This window comes from Odontomachus brunneus, unplaced genomic scaffold (genome assembly GCF_010583005.1).
Source record: "Odontomachus brunneus isolate Ranch 3 - 2012 unplaced genomic scaffold, Obru_v1 Obru_scaffold_162, whole genome shotgun sequence".
NCBI classification, from domain to species: domain Eukaryota; kingdom Metazoa; phylum Arthropoda; class Insecta; order Hymenoptera; family Formicidae; genus Odontomachus; species Odontomachus brunneus.
In genome coordinates this window covers 588,462-606,011 of record NW_022639612.1, presented here as the reverse complement: position 1 = coordinate 606,011, position 17,550 = coordinate 588,462, and the positions used below count along the sequence as shown (strand labels likewise).

General features: G+C 32.8%; 2 protein-coding genes and 1 long non-coding RNA gene across 4 annotated transcripts; 1 reads left to right on the top strand and 2 right to left on the bottom strand.

Moving 5' to 3' along the window:
- Positions 1 to 338: 338 nt before the first annotated feature.
- Positions 339 to 4,060, bottom strand: LOC116850963 (ras-related protein Rab-39B). The gene is made up of 3 exons (XM_032829855.1): positions 3,708 to 4,060; positions 2,903 to 3,012; positions 339 to 2,709 (listed from the first exon to the last, which is right to left on the bottom strand). The coding sequence occupies exons 1-3, from the start codon at positions 3,813 to 3,815 to the stop codon at positions 2,271 to 2,273; spliced, it is 657 nt and encodes a 218-aa protein (XP_032685746.1). The 5' UTR covers positions 3,816 to 4,060; the 3' UTR covers positions 339 to 2,270.
- Positions 4,061 to 4,222: 162 nt separating this feature from the next.
- On the top strand, positions 4,223 to 11,400 carry LOC116850962 (serine/threonine-protein kinase PAK mbt). Of its 2 annotated transcripts, XM_032829853.1 has the most exons (8): positions 4,229 to 4,649; positions 4,749 to 4,899; positions 4,982 to 5,357; positions 5,780 to 6,170; positions 6,432 to 6,848; positions 7,019 to 7,551; positions 7,875 to 8,028; positions 8,164 to 11,400. In XM_032829853.1, the coding sequence occupies exons 3-8, from the start codon at positions 4,990 to 4,992 to the stop codon at positions 8,323 to 8,325; spliced, it is 2,025 nt and encodes a 674-aa protein (XP_032685744.1). In that variant the 5' UTR covers positions 4,229 to 4,649; positions 4,749 to 4,899; positions 4,982 to 4,989; the 3' UTR covers positions 8,326 to 11,400. The 2 variants fall into 2 exon arrangements, with proteins under 2 accessions (XP_032685745.1, XP_032685744.1); XM_032829854.1 differs by lacking the exon at positions 4,749 to 4,899 and having other exon boundaries at positions 4,223 to 4,649.
- A 137-nt stretch (positions 11,401 to 11,537) lies between these two features.
- LOC116850964 lies at positions 11,538 to 17,492 on the bottom strand. Its single transcript, XR_004379499.1, has 3 exons — positions 14,060 to 17,492; positions 13,785 to 13,965; positions 11,538 to 12,795 (listed from the first exon to the last, which is right to left on the bottom strand). It is a non-coding gene; the product is annotated as an uncharacterized LOC116850964 (long non-coding RNA).
- Between the last annotated feature and the right edge of the window lie 58 nt (positions 17,493 to 17,550).

Sequence of the window (17,550 nt, the reverse complement as noted above, 5' to 3'; positions counted from 1 at the left end):
TATATATATATATATATATATATATATATATATATATATATATATATATATATATATATATATATATATGCTTAAATAGCTTATGCATATACATAAAGCAAGTGATTTTACAATATCATAGTATCAGCAATGTAACTAATACGTATATTACAAGTAATTAATGTTTTTTACAAGCTCTGGTATTATATGTATAACTTTATGAAAAATCAGTTTATGAAGAAGTGGTAAGAAATGTATTTTACTATTTGTTTTATACATCTATAATTTTGTATTTTGCCTAGTATCAATTTTAAATCTACACATGATAATGTATATTATATCATAAATGATAAATCTCATACTGTAGAAATAAATTTTTATTATACAAAGAAAGTGAATTCAACAAAGCATTCACCACAGCCGTTATCTTTCATTTAATAACATCGTGGGTTCGTTCAACAAAATACATCAAAGCCCGATTGTGAAAATTCTTTATGGAGAGATATATGAAGTGTTTTATACAATATTTCATACAAAAACAATCCTAATTCAACCCTCATATGTTGCAATGTTATATTGTTAATGTATCAGATGACGAACAAAATTCGCAATCTATAAAGTTAACGCACTGGTAAAAATTTTGTAAATGCGTTATCATCAGAGTCCACGCAATGTGTTGATAAATCTAATATCGCTTAGAAAATACAGTTGTTTATTTCGGTTAAGTCAGAAATTATATATAATCTCAAGATTTTCTTTGTGTGTGTCGTTAAGCAAATCATAAAAATGTTTCTAAGTAAAGCCCAAAATTATGGGTAATTTCTGACTTTATCGAATACGATTAGGCGATGTCTATATTTTTTGAATTACCATCTCAAGTCCACTAACATTTCGGGCAATACACATACATGTGAGACATTCACAGTTATTACTAGATAAAGAAATAGCTATCCCAATTGCTGTCATTCCAGCATACTTAACTTTAGAATATAAACTTGGCACAATAGTTCTTTTCAAACATTGGACAGAATATGCATACCATTCAAAAGAGATAAAAATTTGTATATTTGCATAGGGCCCCAGATAGCCAATCTGTGCATGTAGATATAGCAACATCTGCTGAGCAGAGTTTGTTATAAATTTCTGATCCTAGAAAGGTTACAAATTTTATAGAATCTATTTTATCTAATGATGTTGTCAAACTGTCAAATCTGAAAGAGTTTGCTGATATGCTATGCTATCAGATTGACTGTAGATTGGCGACAAAAACCGAGCAGAGCCTGCTGCATACAATTTGGTGGCAAAATCTCTTCGGTTTCCGTCGCTAAACTGTCGTCAAATCATGTTAGCAGACCCTATCGAACACGAATCTAATACAGATACAGATTGTTTTGTTATGGGATTCTGATTGAATTACTATTAATTGAATTGCTACTAATCTGTCAGTATACTACTAATATTTTGTTCATTGGGGTAGGAGCGGCTAACACAATTTTATTCATCATATGCGGATTCGTAGTATTTGATAAAAAAAAATTGGTTCTATTTTTTACAAATAGTTTTAATTCAATTGCTATGTTTTTCATATTAATAATTAAACGATTGCATATGCAATTAGTAACTTTGTAACCAGAGTATATATTGAATATGAACATTTTTCCTTCAAGTTCTAAAAATGAACATCTGTTTTAAATTCTATGTCTTAAACTAAGAATCGTTTAGCTATTTATATCGCTAATACAAAAATGGAAATTGAAAATTCTACAAATATAACATTTATCAATTCATAAATTAAAATCATTGCTTTTAATAGTACTTATTTATCAAGAAAATACATTTTTGTTTACTCTTTTACACTTAATTAGACTCAGTATATTCGATTATATTCTGAAAAACTATATGAACTTTGTTAGTCATCTGATATTTATACAAGCTATATACAAAAATGTCTAGTTCATAGACGTATACATAATTTTCAATAATAATTGTAAGCCTTTTCCCTAAAACAAGAATGCAGTAGAAAGTTATTCATCACCTCGATAAAAAAATGTATCTACAATATATGTAACTGTTAGACACTGATAAAATAGTTACACAAACACTAAATAGAATGATTTATATTAAAGTGATAAATAACTTTATAGCCAGGATGCTACAATGCATAAATGAGTATAAACATACATTTTTTATGTCGTCTTATTAAAACATACGCAATTATTTTTCTCTAAAATAACTATTCTATCTGCATTCTTAAATCTTTAGTTTTTTTTTTAGTGGATTAAAACAATAACTTAACAACACGAAGTCTTTGCTGGTTCTGCTTCGACTAGATTAAAATCTAAACCACCAGGTCTGGCAAAGCCAGTTTTGATGCCATCCCAACCATCCTCTACTTTGTATTCGCCTGTTTGTATCCTGTTATAAACTTCTTGTGTAACCGTTCGAAATGCTTCTTCAACGTTTACACCAGTTTTTGCACTGGTCTCAATATGATGTATACCATGCTCATCAGCAAATGCTCTAGCTTCTTCCTTTGATACTTCTCGTCTACCACCATTAGTTACTAAATCCAACTTACAGCCTACTAAAGCAAATACCGGACGATGTGGCTCAATATGTCTGCGGGCTTCCATCATCCATTGAGGAATATGTTCAAAACTTGCTCTGTTGCAAACATCGTAAACAAGAAGTGCTCCAACAGAGTTTCTGTAGTAGGATTTTGTAATTGACCTGAATAAAAAAAGAAATTTAATAAGATTTATTTTATTAGCAAAAGTTACCATATATACATACAAAGAAAATTTTATATTATAAAGAAAAAAGTAATTATATAAGTAATTATAAAGTAGTTATATAAGTTTTTATATGTAAAATAATTCTCAAGTTTTATAATATTATTCTATATGTATAAAGATATATATACCTAAATCTCTCTTGACCAGCTGTATCCCACAATTGTAATTTTATTCTTGTCCCATCTTTAACTTCTATTAATCTTGCAAAAAAATCTACACCAACAGTTGGATCTGAAAGCTGAAGTTATACAAAAGATATTAAATATAAAGGAATTTTGTCTATCTTATATGTTCCTAAATAAAAGAACATAATTATGATATTTCAACAAATATTAAAGTATATCATATAATTTTTTAAAAGAACATTGTTTTTTCTATTTCTAAAAATTGTATATACCATATGTATCTCCAGAAAATAGTAATATTATTCTAATATTATGTATAATAAATAACAGAAGTTAAATAACACAATATAAAGATACAAATATATAAGATTCTATGTTTAATGTTTAGAAATAAATAAATAAATAAATAAATAAATAAATAAATAAATATAAAAATATAGTAAGTAAAAATAAAATATAGTAATAGTAAAAAAATTGAAATATGCAAATTGATATCAAATTATAAATTAAATTCGTATCCTAATATGTCAAAATTGTATGGTGTACCAAAAGGTCTGTCTAACCTAATTAAATTATCGAGTATTGACGTGAGCGTCAATCGGAGGAAATTAGTATCGCGTCATGATGAAAATTTTATAGATTACGAGGTCAGTCGGTTGCGGCGCAAAAGCGCTATGTTCAATTATGAAACAGACAAAGTAAACAGACGAAAATAGTGCGCAAATTCATCTAATGGCAGCCTGTTACGATTTGCACTTGGTGATTAGCGCGGTGGCATGGGTATATGACGTACGAATTTATCGCGTACCTCTGCGAATTTGCCATCGGTGAAGTACTTGAGGAGAGAGCTCTTCCCTACTGTACTGTCGCCGATCAGTATCAGTCGAAACTGATAGTCGAAGATAGGCTCTACCATTTTAATAGATCGCGTCAAGTACGTTTGTTGCCGTCGTCGTCGTCGTTGTTGTTGTTGTCGTCGTCGTCGTCGTTGATCGGACGCGTGCGACGTATTCCTCAACAATCCACGTGCATCTCTTGCACTGGCGTATAGTACTCGTTGAGAAGCAGACACAGGACAGCACAATTGACCGTGACATTAATCATCAAAACCTCCGCGCGACTATCATCGGATACAAACCAAGTGGTACACGCTGCGTCATGGACGTCTTACCACTGTAATTGGAGTTGCTTATGCGATTTTCTACTTTATGCGTACATGTATAAGGCTGAAATTTGTGTGACTTCCGACCCAGGATATTGTGAGGAATATATGACACTGACTGTACAAATTCTTCTCTTAGGAAAGAAGGGACTGCTTTCAACGCCGCTTACTCCTGGACCCGGATGTGACTTTTCCATTTTAGTTTGGTTATGCCCAAGTACAAAGGCAGATGGCGCGGTAGTGTTTTTGTCCCCACCTTTCCAAGGTGGGAGTTTGTACCTCTGCTCGCGCAGGTGTTACCTCGCTCACGCGCGCGCACGCACGTTTCAGCAAATTGTCATGAACTAAATGCCACGAAAGATTCGTAAGCTCACCGCGCGGAGCGCCGGTGTGCGAGTGCGACCTGTCGAGACGGATGAATGGCGTATTTATGTGTTTCAACGCGCAGCTTCGTCTATGTTCCCAAATTATCGCGGCCCGTATTCACATCACGAGCGTTCTAATTTACCAGGTGATCTGTTTTCATACGGTAGCTTCGGTCGGCCGGGCCTCGGTGGAGCCGTGTCGCAGAAATCGCAACATCACTCGGTAGGCGTTGTTGCTGTCATTTGGCTTCCCTCGCCCCGCGCTGTTTTCACGAATTTTCACGCCACTCCTGTATTTCTTATGTGTTACCCTCTACCTTAGTGCGTAGATCGGTTGAATTCAATCGACTAGAAACGTTTGAAAGGTGTCACGAGGTGCTACGATCGAAAATCAGACGTGTGCGAGCCAATGTCTGACAGATAGAATCCACGGACTTTTATCTTTTCTTCGTAGACAAATCACTACATTGGATGTAATTTCTAGTACAGTTATAGCATTATATTGTGTCATTGTTTAGTATGCTATATTCTAATAATTATTTTTCCTTCTTAAAGGTGTTACAATGTTTACCAAGAAGAAAAAGAAACCTCAGATCTCTACGCCAACTAATTTTGAGCATAGAGTACACACTGGGTTTGATAAACGTGAGGGCAAATTTGTTGGTTTACCATTGCAATGGGCTTCGATAGTGGGCAATAACCAGATTTTGAAATCAACCAATAGACCGTTACCTTTAGTTGATCCAAGTGAGATCACACCTACTGAAATCCTTGATTTGAAGACTATTGTAAGGGGACATAATGATCCTAGGATAGGTAGACCATTAGTAAATGAAAAGACTATGGAGAATGGTTTGCCTAAGACCAGTACAGTTGCTCGATCCAATTCTCTGCGTTCTTCAAGTCCACCACGGATGAGGCGAGATTACAGGTATCATGAAATTCTTATATTTGATTTACTTATTGGATAAAATATATATATTTTTATAACACAATTACATACAATCAAAATCTTGTATTATAAAGATTATTATATTTTGTAAACTTTACAAATTTAGTATATTAACTGCTACATTGATTATCCATGTTGAGTAACATACAAGTTTTCATAGGAGACCTGTTACTTGTTTGTAGATGATGGTTTAATCCTATCTTATTAGGAACAAACTTTTTCTAAGTATATATTTACAAGAATATCAAGTAAGAATACTGAATTTAGTATGAGAATCAATATGTTGATGTAAAAGTTAATGTAAATTAATCAAAATCAGTGTAAAAATGCAAAGCATGTCAACACATTAAATATAAAAGTTTTAATAAAATTAATGATTATAACATATGTTCAACTTGCAGGCATAACAGTAATCTTCCACCATCCGTTCCTGAAGGCCAAGAGATACCTTCAAATGTTAATCAAGGTTTTGCAAATTTTGGCAAGCCACACAACTACATCGATAAGCTGAGACAGAACTCCCCGAGTGTTGGTAGCGGTCTAAATTCCAGCATGCAAAATATGATTCCAAATCTACAAAATCTTAATCCTAACATGCAATCGTCGCCAAATTTAACCCATTCGGGATCGAACATACCAAATTTATCTTTAAATTTCCAAAACTTAAGTCCTATTGTAAACTCACAAGTTCCAGTACAAAGTCCAACTACTCCGCAACTTCCTGATTCGGAATTTCATAGACTCAATTCGCAAATGGTCATGACATCGGGTCAATATAATGGCAATGTACAGGTAATTATAGAACAGGATTATGATTATAATTAATATACATGTTGCTTAAAACTCGTTCAAGATAACATTTAAATTTGAGTATACAATAATTTATATAATTTAAATTTAGAGGAGTATGATTTAAATTTCTATGATTTGAATTTAGATGATTATGATTAAGTTGTCGAAAACTTTTAAGATAAATTCAAACCTAGCTTATTATTACTGTTATATCTTATTATATTGTTATATTGTTTAGTTATTATATTGTTTAATCTGCAGGGTTCAACTGTGGATGCTTCAAGGGAGCATCAAATGGGTCAAAATGTATTACTACATAAGCTACAGCCAAAAATTTCACCAGTCGGTTCAATAGCGTCGCAACGACCTCTAAGCCAATTGAGTTCGCATAATATTAATAAATATTCTCAGGCATATAACATGTCTGAAAACCCATCTAATCTACAGTCACATTTAAAGAAGCCAATGGAAACTTCCCAATCAATGCATAATTTATCAAAACCAAACATACCATCCACTGTATCAGGCAGCAGTTCCACCCCAGATCAAAATCAAAACATGAAAAGTGCTGTCTCCTCAGGAAACTTAGCAGTTGGTACAAGTTCAAACAATGCAAACAAGCAAACGGCGGAACAGAGACTTACACATGAACAATTCAGAGCTGCTTTACAGATGGTGGTATGTAAAACGTTTTAATTAAAATATATTACAAAGTTTTTTTATAAAAAAACATTCAATCTTTATAAAAAATGATCTCTGAATTTTTATTCAAGTAAAAATCTCTACATATTGTTCTTTTATAGTTTTACTAATAATGATACATATTTTACATGTGCATTGGCATTTAGGTAAGCCAAGGTGATCCAAGAGAAAATTTGGAAAATTTCCTAAAGATTGGCGAAGGTAGCACAGGAACTGTATGCATTGCTACAGACAAGAGTACAAATCGTCAAGTTGCAGTAAAAAAAATGGATTTAAGAAAACAGCAAAGACGCGAATTGCTTTTTAATGAAGTCGTTATTATGAGAGACTATCATCATCCGAATATTGTCGAGATGTATGATAGTTTCTTGGTAGATGACGAATTATGGGTTGTTATGGAATATCTAGAAGGTGGTGCATTAACTGATATTGTAACACACTCAAGGATGGATGAGAGTCAAATAGCTACAGTGTGCTCTCAGTGTCTCAAGCCATTGGCATATTTGCACTCGCAAGGTGTTATACATAGGGACATTAAATCTGACTCGATATTACTTACGGCAGATGGCAGAGTAAAATTGTCAGATTTTGGTTTTTGTGCTCAAGTCTCCCAAGAATTACCAAAGCGAAAATCTCTCGTAGGAACTCCGTATTGGATGAGTCCTGAAGTAATTTCAAGGTATTTTATATATTATTTCTTTTTTTTTTTATTATATTTGCTCACTTTTACTGCTTCAAACTTAAAGTAAGTGTTTCAATGCATATGATGTACGAATTCTCAAAACGAATTTTCTACTCCATACGAGCTATTATTGTAATAACTACTAATTTCAAATAATTAGATATTATTTGAAAAACATTATTTCAACCATTAGTTAAATTAATTACTACATCCATTAGTTGAATTAATTGCTACAATCATTAGTTGAATCAATTGCTACAGCTATTAGTCAGATAAAACTAAAAAGGTATCTTTATTTCATTTCTTCAAATATTCTCCAGGTTGCCATATGGACCTGAAGTAGATATCTGGTCATTAGGAATAATGATCATTGAAATGATCGATGGTGAACCACCATTTTTCAATGAACCACCTCTGCAAGCTATGAGACGCATCAGAGATATGCCACCACCAAAATTAAAAAATTCTCACAAGGTATGACTATTTTTATTTACTATTTTTACTATTATTTTTTCTACTAAACTCGGCATAAACATTTTTTCTTGATTTAACAACTATTGAGCTATGTTTTAATTAAAGAGGTGAATAACATTTTATACTTATCTATAGGTTAGTCCACGTCTTCAAGGTTTCTTGGAACGAATGCTCGTACGTGATCCAGCACAACGAGCTACGGCAGCTGAACTATTACAACATCCATTCCTCAGGCAAGCTCAAAGTCCTAGCATTTTGATTCCATTAATGAGAGGTGCTAGGCATACAAATTGTTAACGAGGCCGTAATAACTTTGTAAGTTGGAATATATTAGTCAACGCGGAAACTGATTACAGCAATAATCATATCGTCAACGATATAGACAACTTGTTTACTAACTGTAGCTTTTGGTAGTTTGTGAGTTAATTAAAGATGATCCTCACAGACTAAGAACTTCAAAGTAAAACTTTGCAATAGACACGATCGATTAAATGACGATATTTATATATTATCAAGTAATTTAATTTTACATATATATGGAGTTACTTTTTTCGCTATCCAAATTTAACACATTTTTGAAAACGGTTTGGTTAGCAGTTAAAGGAAAGAAACTTTTTCCATATCTTTTTATGGAAAAAAAACTAACTCCTGTAATATTTTGCATTTATAAAAAGTCATTAAAAATATGTGCAGCACTATACACTGCAATATGCAGCCGTAATACTATTTGATGTGACATATAGAGTTAAGATTTTTCCTTCTTTTCAATCTTTTAAGTAAATAATTCATGTATTTTTTGTTATATACTTTCATAAGGCATTGACAATATTGGAAAATATTGACAATACTTGCATTAATATTTTCACAACATTTTTACAATATTTTTGAAAAAGATTTCCTATTTCCATTTTCACGTTATACTATGCTTAATGCAGTTACAAATCATTGGAACGTTTATTTCATTGGCATCTATTTTTTTACAGCATCTATACTATTTACTATTTTTTTAATTTGTATTACGATATTCAATATGTTCTTTGAACTTTCTTTGGTATTTGTCAAAATACGGATGTTTTTCTTTAATGTTCACATGAATGTATTATAACTTAATATAATATCTTGAAGCTTTAAAGCTTTCAGAAAACACAGAAAAGTTTAGTTTTCTGAATTTACATAACGGCCCAATTACTTAATAGTCTAACGTTAATATGAGTGAATATGAGCGCGTTAATATTAATGCGAGTAGACATATTCTTAAGAAGACTTTGAAAAATGTTTTGATTTAAGCCAACTTTAAGTCACTCTCTTCGGTCGTGTCTAATATATACATATTGTAATGTATATATATATATATATAAACTTATAATTATGTTCTAGAGAGTATAGGAGAATCTTTAAATCGTGATAAATTGTTATTCAAATTTTACATTCCAGTCCGACCTGAGCTTGCAAGTATTATTTTTAAAATGTGTTATTACATTCCTGTATTATTTTATGTGTCATTTTAATTTTTGATATATCCACGTTTATGAAAAGGACATTTATAATATGTGTCAAAAATATTCCTCAAGTATTGGCATTGCCTGCTTGACTCGTAGTAGTCGCTTTAATGTTACGATAAATATTTGTTACTTAGGTATTTATAAAACAAATTTACTGGATCAAGTGCCTTCATGATAAGCCTTGTCGCAACAATTAATCTCTTGTGTAAAGCAGAAATATTATTTGTTTTGTGTAAAGTGCTCATACGCATAAAGCAATATCTTCCTCTTATTATTATTTTCTTACTAAATTTATATAGTGAATCATAGTTAAGGTAGTTGGTCCGTAAAACCATCTTTTTAGAGATTCTTTTAAATTTTACGTATTTCCTTGAAGAGTAAGCGTCCTATTTTTAATTTTTATTTCGACTTTTCTCTAAATTAGATTTACTTTAATGAGAAACTTATATGGATAATGAAGACCAATTACATATATATTTATCATATTTATCATAATTACGTCTCGAATTAACATTCATTAGGTAGTTAAATAAATGTATAGAAAAGTAAAAAATTTCTTGTTCGATAAATAGTAAATTTATGAGTCTTCTTGATACCACTACTGAAAATTCGTCATTCTTTGTCACGCAGATTCTGCACGGACGAACTACTTTAAAGTAATCTAACATATTTAATTTTACTCTTCCGAATAACAGTGACATTATATTTGCAACAACTTTGAATTTTTATACTATACATTTGTTTCATCAAAAAGTATAAATACAGATGTTAATAGCCAATCAAGAAAGACTGGAAGATATAGTTGACTGTTATTAAAATTTATAATAACTTGGCAAAATTATTACACGGAACATCCGAAAAGTAATGTAACAAATAATTTTTTTCATACACAATTTATCATAAAGATAAGACTTTACGTCACTCACACACATGTCATTGTAAAAACTTACTATTGCGTAACGAAAACGTTTGGATAGAACTGAATACATGATTGCGAGACATTCAAGACTAGCAACATGTAAAGTATTATTTTTGTCCAACAAAACTGAGTTGAAATAGTAAACGCGTTGCATTGCTTTTAGGATGCGCTTCGAACAACACATGTATTACGAAAAAGATATTGATGTTTGTGAGCTGTCAATCGTAATATGTTATAATATTGTAATAAAAATTAAATGTTATCGATCTTCCCGCATTACACACAGAAAAATATACATACAATGTTATATGTAAATATTGCAGAAGTGATATAGCTTATTCGTAACAATTTCACGTCCAAGTTATATATAGATGTCCTCTATTATTTTGTAACACAAGCTGCCACAGTTGATAAAATCATATCCGTAATGAAAAGTATATTTTATTACAAATGCTATGGCTCTATCAACAATTATATCACTTTATAATGTTTACTTACATAAATTAATCATGTGAATGGACATTCAAGTGATAGGAGTGAAAAATAATAGAGATGTGTATACAGTAAAAGATACAGTAAGCAAGTTAACGAAAATATTTTTAAAAGTAATTTACATTAGATCACATTAAGTAAAAATTTTATTGCGTAGTATTATGTTGACGAATTAAAAATGTACAACCAATTACGGCGCGTAATTAGACTATTATTTAAACCAATACTATATATGAACAGGGTTACGATACATCACTTAAGGTAATCCGAATGAATGTGAAATATGTTGTATGGATATCCTCGTGGAAGAATATTTACAAAAAAACATGTAATTTTAATAAAGAATCTTATTTTCTAAAAAAACACAACATATCAGCATATGTGAAGATTAAAACTGTATGTGGATGAGAAAATCGTGTGTGATTCTTTGATAGTAATAAATATTGTGTATATTTAAAATGTATATTTCTTTCATCGTGTTATATTGTTTTTTATGATTAAGGTTATTATATATCATAATTTTTTAACTAGAAATTTATGAATTTGATTGCATTTATCACAGTTTAATTTAAGAAAAAAAAAAAACAGATTGTAATACACCTGACATTTGTATATTCAACTATTGCATCGCATTTTGGGATTATCAAATTTTTAAATATTATGGAGTATACGCTGTTAATCGATTGATCTAGACTTATGAAGTGCTATTTTATTGAAAAGCTAATGAGTGAAACTAAACTTATTCACAAATGACATGAGAACAGTTAAATAATAGTGAGCAATTTTCTAAAGATAATAAATTTGTAAACAATGCATTATGTAACATCTATAATCATTTAAATAGATTTGTGTCTGGCCATACTTGCCATATATTTAAGCAATTATGTTATAATGTTATAATCGAGCTAATACAAAATAACCCTGTATTTTTACAATAATGTTGCAGATTATGAACTATTCTGTATATACGCGTATAGAAATTTTAGTTGCAATGTAATTTGACTACGCAGGCGCCAAATTGACAAATTCAAGTCAGTAGACACGTTATAAAATATGGTATAGTATTCGAAAAATTGTGTATGTATATGCAGGATTATTTTACACACATATGTTGTACATTTATTGCATAATAAAAAATTATTTACAGTAATCTACCAACTTTAATAAGCACTTTCAATACTTGTGATAAGTAAAACGCCACATATATATATTATGTTGAAATTAAAATGGTTATAGAATTAAATGTAATATAATATAAGTATTATAAATTTTTTAATAATGAATTTTTCTTAGTAGATACACGAAATTTTGAAAAAAATCAATCTGATTTAATTTATAAATTACAATTTTATAATTTTCAGAATAGATTCTTGATAATTTTTTCTAACTCATCTACAGAGTATCTGAACTTACGTGTCGGACTGGTTGGCTAATTTTTTTCGTTAATATGTAAAAATATTTAATAATAAGATAGTTTTTGTCTATTCAGTTCAATGAATTCTACATATATATAACCGGTCGGACACTTCTGCTTAGACACCCTGTATATTTTAGACAATGCCACAATTGTCCGTTCTTTTTCACGTGATAATTTTGGCAGTGATTTTGGTATTTTTAATGTAATTGGACATCAAAAGAATTTTCTCCAACACATATACATCGAGGGTCGAGTTAATCGACACTCGGGGTTTCCCCCCTGGTGGTCACGTGCGGTACGCTGTTACCATGCGAGTCAACGCATTCCGGGCTGAAAGGCGTTCCGGAGTGGTTGTTGCTGATTGGTTGAGTGCGACGAGCCTCTGACAGGAATGACCTTCGCATTCTGGTCGATCCATTGGCGCCACTTAAGGATCCCTGTTTAAAGTGATTAGCGTGCGATTCCATCTAAGAGTTGCGAGCATTAAGCTGATGCTTTGCAGCAATGATGTGTACTATACTTCCGTTCCTGAATCTACGCAGCACATAGTATCGACGAATGTAGATGTCGAGTATGTCCTGAATAGGACAAGAAACGGAAAGTCCGAGATAAGATTGACGCTCCTGGATATGTGCGAATACGTAACTTTGTTCGAAAATGATGAAACCATTAAACAAAAAAGTGTTGCTTTTTGCTGATTTAGTATTGATCGCACAAACGACACGCGAATTGCAACCTTTTTGCGCAATGCGCAAGGTCGTCATTCACATCGTTAAATACTTAAATGAAACACAATTTTGTTTCACATGTTCTTATTTACAAGTTCTGTGATATCGAATAACAGTTTTCAACCAAAGTTATTAACATAATTGCTGAGTCACTTAACATTTTACAAAATTATTCTATACGTTAACTTCAACAAATCCTTTATAAATAAATAAATTGACGACCTTATAACAGTTATTTTTTCGGTCGATATTTATGCTAACTAATACAGGTTATTCTTCTTTTTTATGTTTATATGTTTTTGTGTTAATATATCATACTTTCTAATCGTCATTTCATTATTGTCTGTGCGTGAATTTAAGCTTTTTTTGCGGGCGTGCACGATGCCTGCTTTGACCATGAATATCATTAATGACGCTATTATTAATATGTGTTGCAATCTTTTTGTAATAATACATCGTGTTAGATTTAGCTGCCACGCCAATGTGCAGCGCGCTAGTAACAGGATGTCGCTCGACTATCAGCAATATATAATGTAGCAATATATTGTGTTACAAGTGAAGACACACAGAAAGCAACGGTTACGAGAGATCCGTGGGATGATTGGGCACTTATTTTTTTTATGAAATGTGGTCCTTTTAACAGGCAAGTGGGCGTGTTGGTACCTTGCATGCGGTTAGTCAGGTAGACGAGAGTTTACCTGGTGGTTGTCGGGTCGCTGGAAAGTGTACCGACACGTCGCTGGCAAATTAACGTGAGCCCGTGCACGTAGTTCGGCAAATTTCATCAGCTTCGCCGGGAACGTCATGAAATATCTCAGTCATCACCGTGAATGAGAGTTTCCCCGAAGGAAAAGATATCGTACGTGGATATTAATATATCTGGAATCAATGAAAAATATCTTTTTTGGTGACTCTTGTGCGCATATATTGAGCGATTGCACAATCATATTTATTCCATGAATAAATCTCTTACTGCTCGACAATAGCAAGACTATTGTAAGGAATCTTTCGTGCCCTTCCTGGAATACCGTTTTGCTGAAACTCTTCATTTTTTTCTTTTTTCAAGGTGAATTACGGCACGTTACTTTCAGGAAGTCGTCAGTCGTGATTGTTGTTGTTTTTTGCAGAACGCCATCCGCTTCCGTGGTGTGTTCTTCTTACGTAAATAAAAATTTGTAATGACAGTAATAGTCTCTGACGTAACAATATCGGGTTATTAGCGGACTACGAGCACTTTGCGATGGCCAATGGGAACGTCGCTTCCGCGGAGGCTCGACCGGCTCGCCTCGTCACCGTACGTCGTCGTGGGAGACCCGCGGCCAGTCGCTTTCAAGGAGAACCAATGGGAAAGTTGGCGCCCGTCTGCCGCTACTTGATAAAATTAGCCGTTTATCTCATCCCGATCATATGTTACGTTAACTGCAGATAATATGCTGCGTTGTAATTCGTAGTAAGTCCATTGCGAAAACGAATCTACCTGTTTATTCAGTAAAATGACACGTACTTCTAATTATACAAGCAGCTTATCAAGCGTTATCGTTACGTCTAGCTGCCTCTTAGATAGCCGTTTTAAAATATAAAAGTAGAATGCAAAAGTAAAATGTAAAAGGCTTCCAAGTGGAAAAATTTGCAGGAAAAACTCGTTACTAACCAGACATTATCAGGAAGCCAGTTTTCATTGGATATCAGATAGTAACTGTTCAGAAATTGAACGAGAAAATACTAGCCAATAACTCAAATTCTTGGCCAGTTACTGGTTGGAAAGAGGTCGCATTTTCTGCTTTGCCTCTTCTTTCGTCAAGCATCAAGTCGTAATATTTTTAATCATAATATTTTGCTGATTATTATGATCTCGCGTTTATGATGTAACTAGGACAGAGAAGGGATACACACGAAGCAGTGATTTTTATTGTTTATCTAATATGGATTACGAAATAGAAAATGGAAGAATATTTTACATATTCATCGAGTATCTCGACTGTGTGTGCGCGCATAGATAGCCAACACTGGTTAAAATTTTTCCTCGTACGAGCATCAGTTTGCGTCAAATTTAAACGAAACAAAATGTCTTACGTGGAAGAGAATTTTAGGATATTCCTCAGATTATATTTTGAGAAATGTCACAATTTGACTTACGATTAGTTTGCTTATTTTACGGAAATCGTCATCTTTTACATTACCATGCCGTAAAGATGTCGAGATGGACTTCAGACGCGTTCCACAAATTTCTGCTGCGCACGTCCTTTGCTCTCCCACTACGACAGTTACAAATGAACGTAGACAAAGGACCTTTCTCCTGCGTACCAAAAGTTTCGAAGGAAGTTTGCGTCATCCCGTTTAGCGCCTTTCATTGGAGAGCCTCGCCCATATTTCTTTTTTTCTTCATTCGTTACCATGTTTCTTGTAAAGGTAAATATAAGAGGGACATATGTATTTCGTAGTAATAAATAGATAGCAGAAATGCAAATTAACATCAATGTTTTGCAACAGCACGTTCACGAAATTTGTGATTATACTTTCGTCGCTGTGGCCTTTTCGATCTTATTGATGTGGCATGTGATGTTTATGTGCAACACGTATGACCATGCATAATTATCATATAAGAATGGCACATCATACATTTTTATATATTATCATGTAGGAACAGCTGGCACAATATATCGTCGTGCGCTATTTGACGTATACAGCTGGATGTCAGCCCGTATAATAGACTGTACAGTCGTTGAAAGGTTACTTTTGTTTTAGATCAAAGATATGAATTAAGTAAGAAAGAATACCGACAGAAACTTCGCATATTCTGATAATTTTAATCACAAGTTTTATCAAGTTTTCTAAGTCTGCTTAGTGACATTTACTTCGTCGAGTGTTTTACACAACATCGATGTAATCGTAATATACGGATCTTACGTCATTCGTTCAATCACATACTAAAATTCGCCAAAGTAGGATGTTACGATTATTTTATCTCTTTTACGATAAAAAATAAAACTAGAGATATGGATAACGCGTTTGTGTTATATCTCGGAAAAATGGCCTTCTCTGAGATATTCAGAAACAATTATTTTTCATCTCAAATACATCAGTTTAACTTAGAAAAAAATTTTAGCAGAAATTCGATCATTTTTTAATAATCCACGTCGTGAAACGTTCGTGACATTATTTTCTTCTAAGCTCTGAAGATACTATAATGAGTACATAAAATTATTATCCAGGATCCGCTAACTGTAGATGCTCGGAACGATCGGAAATTGAAGATAATATCTAAGAACAATTTACAATGATTTATATTGACAAGTAATGCTTTGCTGTTTAATAACAGGAGCGTAGAATAAAAAATCTTTGGAAACACTTGTAAACACCTCGCAATCTTTTGCTTACTCATAGTGGCTCGTCCACTAATACAAATAAGCGTGAAAATTAGATAATAAGATAATCTTTTACATCCTGGTGTATCCATAACAGTTACGTATTGTTCTCTTTTTCACATATAAAACAAGACAATTATGTAAGATAATTGTATATATTTATATAAGCGAACTTTTTTGCGACGAATAACGTGTCTGAAATTGTTGGATTAATTTGGATTTTGATTTTGAAATGAACTCTTTAGGTAGTTTCTCTTTCTACATTAATGACAAAACAAGCGCACGTCCTGACAGCCGACTCGCTTTGCGAGGATGCGGTTTTATTGCGACAGTTCGCGCTCTACAAGTTTCCGCGTAAAGTGTATCAGCAACATCACTATCGAAGATTGCAGCAGACTGAGAATTCTGTAGAGTGATGCAATCTGCGCTGCAACAAAGTAAATTCTTATGTGAAGGATATTCTGGCGGGATTGGCCGCAAAAACCGGAAAGATTAATAAATTGGAACTGACATGCAAGGTCCAAGCGAACACAAAGAAGAGTTCAATTGCGTTAAACTTGACCCCGTCGCGTGGCTAGACAATCATTGCTGAAATATCGCGTGCTGAAATATCGTACGATATCTACAGGTTGAATATTAATCGAACCGTTCGCCGCTTGCGTAAGCACGTCCTTGGATCCGGAAGAGTAGAACTAATGACGGATGAGAAGGAATTATATGTAGAAGGTTTTATGTAAGAGCGAATTGATATGCCTCCCGTAGACTAATCTCTTTCTCGCGCGGGTCTTAAAAAAGAAATATATAAGTAGCGTAATCGCACGTCCGACCTTTGCAGTCACGCGCCACCGTATCATGGAAATTGTAAATCTAGCCGCACACTTTGGATCGGAATAGCAACGCTGTTACCTGCCGGTGCTCACGGGTAACGTGAACGAACATTGTGTTACATGTATACTTTAGTTATAATTCCTGCTGTGGGCAGTACAAATAAAAATAAGCGTATGTTGGTGTCTGGGAAAACTAAAGCTCTATAACACTCGATACTCTAACAAAATCTATATATATATATATATATATATATATATATATATATATATAT

Excerpts from the sequence above, each read along its gene's own strand:
- LOC116850963 (XM_032829855.1), bottom strand. The coding sequence starts at position 3,815 with ATGGTAGAGCCTATCTTCGACTATCAGTTTCGACTGATACTGATCGGC. Across the intron at positions 3,013-3,707 it reads CCGATGGCAAATTCGCAGAG|CTTTCAGATCCAACTGTTGG; the intron begins GTACGCGATAAA and ends GTATAACTTCAG. Across the intron at positions 2,710-2,902 it reads GCTGGTCAAGAGAGATTTAG|GTCAATTACAAAATCCTACT; the intron begins GTATATATATCT and ends TTTTTTATTCAG.
- LOC116850962 (XM_032829854.1), top strand. The coding sequence starts at position 4,990 with ATGTTTACCAAGAAGAAAAAGAAACCTCAGATCTCTACGCCAACTAAT. Across the intron at positions 5,358-5,779 it reads CGGATGAGGCGAGATTACAG|GCATAACAGTAATCTTCCAC; the intron begins GTATCATGAAAT and ends TTCAACTTGCAG. Across the intron at positions 6,849-7,018 it reads GAGCTGCTTTACAGATGGTG|GTAAGCCAAGGTGATCCAAG; the intron begins GTATGTAAAACG and ends ATTGGCATTTAG.